This window comes from Aplysia californica, unplaced genomic scaffold (assembly GCF_000002075.1).
Source record: "Aplysia californica isolate F4 #8 unplaced genomic scaffold, AplCal3.0 scaffold00507, whole genome shotgun sequence".
NCBI classification, from domain to species: Eukaryota; Metazoa; Mollusca; class Gastropoda; order Aplysiida; family Aplysiidae; genus Aplysia; species Aplysia californica.
Window position 1 is genome coordinate 429,162 of NW_004797777.1, and position 7,501 is coordinate 436,662.

At 42.0% G+C, this 7,501-nt stretch overlaps 1 protein-coding gene across 1 annotated transcript in view; it reads right to left on the reverse strand.

Moving 5' to 3' along the window:
• The window catches only part of LOC101854114 (acetylcholine receptor subunit beta-like), a 15,498-nt gene extending 9,262 nt beyond the window's left edge, over positions 1-6,236 (reverse strand). The window contains exon 1 of the mRNA XM_013086807.2: positions 6,099-6,236. Coding sequence (XP_012942261.2) covers positions 6,099-6,236 — 138 coding nt within the window. The remainder of the gene's footprint in view (positions 1-6,098) is intronic.
• Positions 6,237-7,501: the final 1,265 nt, after the last annotated feature.

The window sequence follows — 7,501 nt, forward strand, 5'->3', positions numbered from 1 at the left end:
AGTCTCTCTCTCTCTCTCTCTCTCTCTCTCTCTCTCTCTCTCTCTCTCTCTCTCTCTCCCTGCTTCACTCAGGTGAACAATTCTACAACTGACCCTCAAAAGTACCACCCAAAATGGCAGTGTTTGAAGCCATTATACCAGCTGTGATGCAAATAGCACAGAGCCCGAACCTGCATTTTATTGCGTCGACAGTTAATCTTACCACCCCCATCTCCCCGCCAACCCGGAATAGCAACTAAATGACGAGTGGGTAGGCATATTTTGGTTTTCTCATGTAATCGTAATGAGACCAGTTCAGTCCACGGGAAAATAAGTTCACCTCATGAGAAGGCTCATAATAGGCGATCGATTGGCTGTAAATGTTACAATCGATAGTTTTCATTACGTCCAAACAATGGAAACGTTAAATATTTTTATTAAATTTCGTTGATTGATTTCAAAAGGGAAGCCCAGTGAAGTTGACTAGATTACTGACTCGGAAAATACAAGACCATGGGAGATTAAAGGGCGACCGAGATAACAGTAAAGACACTAATGTATACCTGCGCTTGGATATTAACACGAATTCATGCACACAGACATATGTATACTTACCAACCTACCTACTTACCCACCTACTGTCAAAGTGGATGTTATTATTGTTACTGTCGATCCAAATTGTTAATAAAGTTGTTACTGTTGGAGCAGCCTATCTTAACTGTCAATAATGGTTGATAATGTCGAGACAGTCAATAAAGTTGCTTGTTTTCGTTGCTGTCAATCGTAACTGTCTATAAAACTGCAATTGTTATTGTTGTCGCTATTAAATCGGATTGTTTTTCAGTATGATAGTTATTGTCGTTACTATCAATATCCGATGGTTGTTATTGCAGTTTCTATTGTAATTGTTCTTGCCCTCTGTGTTTACCATTTAAAAAAAGTTATAACTGTTGTTATTGCCGAGTTCGTGTCACTATAATTCATTTCACTATTTTCTATTATATTCCATACAGCCTAGGCTATTGTTACAACGTCTGTAATTCTCTCAGCAGCTCTCCTGGCCTAGAGGTTAAGGTGTTCGCCTCTCATTCAATAGGTCCGTGTTTCGAATCCGGATAGCGACGGAATTTTTTTCTTCTCTAAAGTTGTCTCCTTTCATCTACTTTCCTGCTCTCTAGTAATGTTCTGTCGTCTGCTTTCGTCTCCACTTTCTACTCCCACCCTCACCTCCTTTGCGCCCTTTTCCTGGCTCATGACTCTCTCAGCTACACTCCTGATCTAAAGGTAGGAAAGATCAACATCTAGCCTTCTCGGACAAGGGCAAAAAATCGCGGAGGTCCCGAGTGCAAGATCCCTTGGTGGTCCAAAATCGATAAGAGTAGGCTTCGGCCGCCACCCAAGCAAAATTCAAAACATCCTACCAACTTTAAAATGTTTAATGTGTCCCGCGCGCTCATAAGACCTTGTACACTTGCGAGCGCCGTAAAAACCACCAAAAAAACAACAACTAAAAGAAACAAAAAAATAGAAGAGGCAAACAAGCCGTCACCGATAGCAGCAGGACTGACGACGCCACCCTCAGTTCACTGGAGCAATGTATGATCTCAGTATGAATGCTGTGCTGCACCAGGTTACTGTGTTGAGTTCTGAACTAACGCAGTTCAATTATTAAGCCAAGTCAAAGAAATCGACAGTTGTTACTCATGAAAAGTTTGCTACTTGACAGCTTGAGAGAAGAGCTACGTAGTTTTAAGTCAACGTAGTAGTCTTTTCAAATCAACATATCTTCTCCACGCATTAGCTTTTGGGGCCTTTTCATAGGCAGCATGAGAAAATAAAGAGGAAAAATTATGTGGGTAATCGGGCCGTGCTGTAATTCAGATAAAGGCCTGTAAGTAATAGATGTGGGTATGTCGCGTCACAAGAAAGCGTCAATGCATTGACAGTCTTTGTGTAAGGCAAGCGTAAAAGCCAGGAACGGCAGTCGGGCATGGTATTAGAGGCACTAAACAAACATGTATATGGATGTATAGATATATAGTATTATTATCAATGATTCTTAGATATGCCGTATTGGAATCATATCTATAGAATGAATTCATAAGAATTTGGTTACAAAACTCTGTGTGTGTATTTGTGTTTTGTGTTTTTGTACGTGTTTGAGCGTGTGTCTGTGTGTGTGTGTGTGTGCATATGTATATGTGTGTGTATGTGTGTGTGTGTGTTTGTGTGTGTGTGTTGGGGTGGGGTGGGGGTCAAAGTAAAATTGTAAATACAAAACTTGCTAATAATTTCGCGCTAAGGGAGATTTACACCAGTTTTGATATGGCACGCAAAGAGAAACACACATACACACACACATATTCACGCACACTATTACCCACGCGCGCACACACACACACACACACACACACACACACACACACACACACACGCACGCGCACACACACACACACACACACACACGCGCGCACACACGCACGCGCGTGCACACTAAAAAACACACAGGTGTCCATGATTTTACAATAATACTACAACACAGATCCTCTCTCTCACTTTCTCTTTCTCCTCCCCTTCTCTCTCTCTTCCTCTCTCTTTCCCTCTTTCTCCCCCCCCCCCCCCTCTCTCTCTCTCTCTCTCTCTAATACAATTATGTCGCTCTGAGTCTCTGAATCACAACACCACAACTGTCTCTCTTCTAAGTCATCCCTGATTCATCGGCTTCTGAAGTTTTTGGTAAGTGTTTCACGGTGCTCGCAACTGCATAGGGTCATATGAGCGCGCGGGACACATAAAACATTTACAGTTGGTAGGAAATTTTGAATTTTGCCCAGGTGGAGGCTGAAGCCTACTCTTATCGATTTTTTGACCATCAATTAATGGGATCTTGAACTTTAACGTGCGCAACTTGCTCTCGGGACCTCCCAGATTTTTTGCCCTTGTCCGAGAAGGCTAGGTGTAGATCATTCCTGCCATAAGATCAGGGGTGTGGCTGAAAGACAGCAGTAAGAAGGAACCGGGGAGTAGCAATAGAAAGGCTGCAGAAATAGTTATGAGCTCAGAGGAGTGGGGGGGGGGGGGGGCAAAGGAGATGAGTGGATGGGGCAGAAAGTGGAGACGAAAGCAGGCGACAGAACATTGCTAGAGAGCAGGAAAGGAGGTGAAAGGAGACAATTTTAGAGAAGAAAAATTCCCAAATACCCGAATTCAAACCCCGGACCCATTGAATGAGAGGCAAACACCTTAACCTTTAGGCCACGAGAACCCCCGCTTCTGAGGTGCTCAGGCCCTTCGCCACTTACACAAAAGACATGAGTAGAATTTCCTTATTTCATACAGTGGGCAATAATTCCTGAAGTATGTTCATTTTTCTTTTACAATGTTTCCCCCACAGTTCAGGTATACTTTGACAGGCCTGATCGAAGTAGCTTTCATCCTAGATAATCTCTATTGTGTGGATGGGACCGTAACAATAATATTGACACTGATTTAAAACCAATTATCACTCGGGACTTGACATAATGAGAAAAAGGTAATCCCTCACCCCTCCCTAAAAAATAAAACACCAAAAAACAACAACAACAACAAAAACATCCCAAAAAAGAAAGAAAAAAACAACAACAGAACCCGAAGTCTTTAGACCCCACCGTGACCCGCCTCTCTGTACACTTCTTCCCCTCCCACTAACAGGCACATCGCACAAAGAACTGGCTACAGAATAGGTCAGACAATCTCCTCTGGAACCATGGGTGCCCGACGGGTGCTAAAGTCAACCTCTGGGAACGCACACAACTATTTTGATCTGTCGACTCGATCGGTCCTCCGGGGCTTTGTGTAGAGCTGTTGGACCGGCCAATTAGGTCTCTACCTCCCGGTGGGATTTACAGGGAGAGTAGTACTATAAGAGATAAAGGGACTACCTAGATTTATTAACCGCGAATCGCTGGTGGAGTGATGAAACCTCGTAACCCCTGAAAGGAAAATTTTACAGGAGAGACAAAAAACTGATTTACTCTTGAATAAAATGACCTTTATGAACCAAAGTTGGTACAGATAAATGAAAACACCTTAGAAACGTGGTTAGTACATAAAAATAACTTTTCTATTATTTATGTGGTTACGCTGTGGGATGCGAGGTTTCATTACAACATTTTTGTCATGATGAAACCTCGTAGTCAGCCGGCGGGAGGGTTGCGAGGTTTCATCAGGACAGAGTTTGGGGGTTGCGAGTTTTCTCTCTGCTCATTTAGGTTACAACATGCGTCTGTTGTTTGAAACGCCACAAAGTGATAAAGATGTTTTTTCAAGACCAATTAGTTTGGAGTTTGATTCCCGGCAAACTGAAGTCAAATAAATGTGTGTTACATGCAGAATTTATGTTTGAATCCTGAAACGGATTGCAATTACTGCAATTTGTTTCACTATAATTTGCGAAGATTAAATCTGGTTACTTCCAGTTTTACTAAAGAGCACAAATGAATAATAAATCCCTGCAATGTGGTCTCTGTTTGCACTACAGATGGTTTTCATAAGAGATGTTGAATCATAATGAACAGCCAATGTTAATGGTATTAATTGTCATGAAGTGACGATGCATATTGGCAATTACAGATTTAAGCACCTGTAGGTGATTGTACTTGAAGTGCTGGAACTTAAAACGTTTTGTGTAGAGTTGTGAGGTCGGGTGGACCTTATTTCTGTGTCCTGCCTTCGGAACATCAACCCTTTCATCACTGAGGTGCAGCTTACCAAACACCTGATGTCGGTGACAACAGGATCACCCGTTTTTCTACCTTGTCTTATAGACTTGTCGTAGCTTCCACACTTAGAATATTTCTAGAAGAATGTGTGGTCCAACGATTTGTTTTGATAAGTTTCTTGTTTTGCTCTTGCCATCCTGAAGAAATGGAGGTAGTCTTGGAGGACCTCGATGCGTGTTTTTCGAAACGATCCCTTAATAGTTGAGTTCTCAATGTCAATTTCCATTTGTGTGTGTCCTTTGATAAAATGTTTTTGTTCAATCGTGCTTCAATGTGTTGTTGAAAACAGGCTGAGAGAAACATTGGCTAGTGTGGCATTTCTGTATTGGTAACCACAGTTGTCGCTGTCGATGATGGTTTTCTGGAGGTCCAGCTTTTCCTTCAGGAAATCCAATATACATGAAGCAAACTCATTTGCCATAAGTCCCCCTTCTGCTTCATGACACACGTAACAAGTAGTCTGGCGTATTGCAGCATCCAAAAGCGTAAAGTTATGAACGGCGAGTTTTGTTTTGTAATATAAGGCTGATGCTGAAGATCATTTGAAAGTACGGCCGTTTTAGGTTCATTACTGGCGAGAGATTTGATGGCTTCAGATTTATCTCGTTCCTTTTCTTTGCGCGCCGCCTCCTTTTCTGGAATGTGAGCATTCCAAAGATCCCCCCAGCACATTGTCAACTTCACGACTGATATAAAGGTGGTACATATCTATCTTTGACAGGAACAGCGACACGTTATTCTGCTTGAATCCTTCATCGAGGGCGGGTCTTTTGAGAGGCCGCCTCCCGTGGTCTTGGCAGACTTGTGCATATATTTTGTAGATATCTGAGTTACTTTGATAATTATTGGATCTAAATGTTTCTTACAAATCATTCATCCAACCCAGTTCAATTCGGGAACACATTTTAACACGCTGGCACTTTATGGCCACCTTTTAAAAGTGTTTATTGAAGGCATTCCCTCTCTGGTAAGTCTCTGAATACCTCCTCCGAGGTCCACTAGTCATCCCATGAGAGAGACCACACTAAATCAAAATTAGAATGTCTATCAACTTCAGAGAGCCCTTTATATTTCAGAGTCCAGCTCTTGCAATCACAGATTGGTTTCAATAACTTAGCTGGGCTTTTCATTGAACCAGTATGTATTCCGATCCTGTCCCGATCCACGGATAGCTTTTCGCTTATTTGTTGCCACTCCTTAAAACCCTTTCTTTTCCTCTGTGGAGCATCATTTATGCTGGCATCACAAATGAGCTGTGTCTCGGGATCAGGCTCCAGGAAAAGTGGCTAAGGTGCCTGAATATGGTCTACAGATTGTGTTGCTGCGACCTCGAAGGTAATAATTCACCATCTGACTTACAGCTGCCTGGTGAAACGTCAGTGTGGTTTGGGGTATGATTCCAGACGACACTATTGTTGGTGCAGACTCAGTCTGGGATGATGCTGATACGTCCTTGTCTCCACATATCAGGGACAGTCCTGGAAAGGACTGCGACATGGTGGCTGGGGTCAAGTCAATGAACGTGGTCTGCTCAGTGGTTTCCAAATCAGCCTTTGTAGGGTATAAAGATCTAAGTGATGAGCACAGTTAGAAGGAGATATTCAATACAGATTCGGAAATGTCCATATTACTTGTGTTGTTGAGGCACAAATTTGTCACAATATCCTCTAAAGACTTCAGAGTCATCAAGACCATGGTTAAGTTCAGTGCTATTCGGTCTCAACCACAACTGGAGGATTCGACTACACAGTGGATTCATAGTCTGAGAAGATGCGAAACCTTACCCTCTCTTTGATAAACAGATTGGACTGTTGACATCTGGAGAGTGCACAGATCTGTCACCTAGTCTAAGTAAGGACTACCGTCACCTGTCATTTCAAGGTGTGACTGTTGCCTTAACTTAAATGTCAACTACGTTTGTGCTCGATGAGAACATCTTGATTATCAGCAAGTTAGTCATCCTTATGAATAGATTTTTAATAGATTTACACAATGTAAGTACTTCACTTATGACCATATTTGAACTTTTGAACTGACTGAAATAAAGTGAATGAATAAAAGAATGAATGAATGTAAGGATGAATGAAGGAATGAAATATTTCTTTATTCTGTCAGATACATTAAATGCACTAGACAATGTCAGCTATGCGCGTTTCAATTAAGCCGGTTCATATAGAAGGCTTGTCCAGAACCTCGTATAAGCACGCCGCTCTCTCAAACCGGGAGTATGAAAAGATCGGCGCACCAGGTGAGGGTTGCGAGGTTTCATCACGCCAAGATATCATGGGGCCAAATATACGAGGTTTTCTTATTAAGTATTTTTCCTACTTTTTCTTACTAATATGACCTAGTGCTTTTGACCCATTGTGAAGAAGGACTGGGAGAAGACATTAAGCCAAAAAAACTAATTTCGAAAAAATTGAGGGTTACGAGGTTTCATGACTCCACCAGCGGAATATAGCATTTGGGTCGGGACAGCAGAGACGCTTTTTTTTAAAGGTCGGTAGTAATCAAGAGTCGCTATTACTTTGTGTCGGCCATCACTGGTTGTGACTGCAACTCTGAGATTCAACAGTTTAATAAAAGATATTTCTTTTAGAATTGTATGTTAGTATGTGTGTGAATGTGTTTCTGTGTGTGTTGGGGGGGGGTATGTGTGTGTGTGTGTGTGTGTTTATATGTGTGAGTGCATGTGTGTGTGTGTTTATGTGTGAGTGTTTATATAGAAAAAACCCAGGAGGAATGGGGAACGGAAAAGGGGG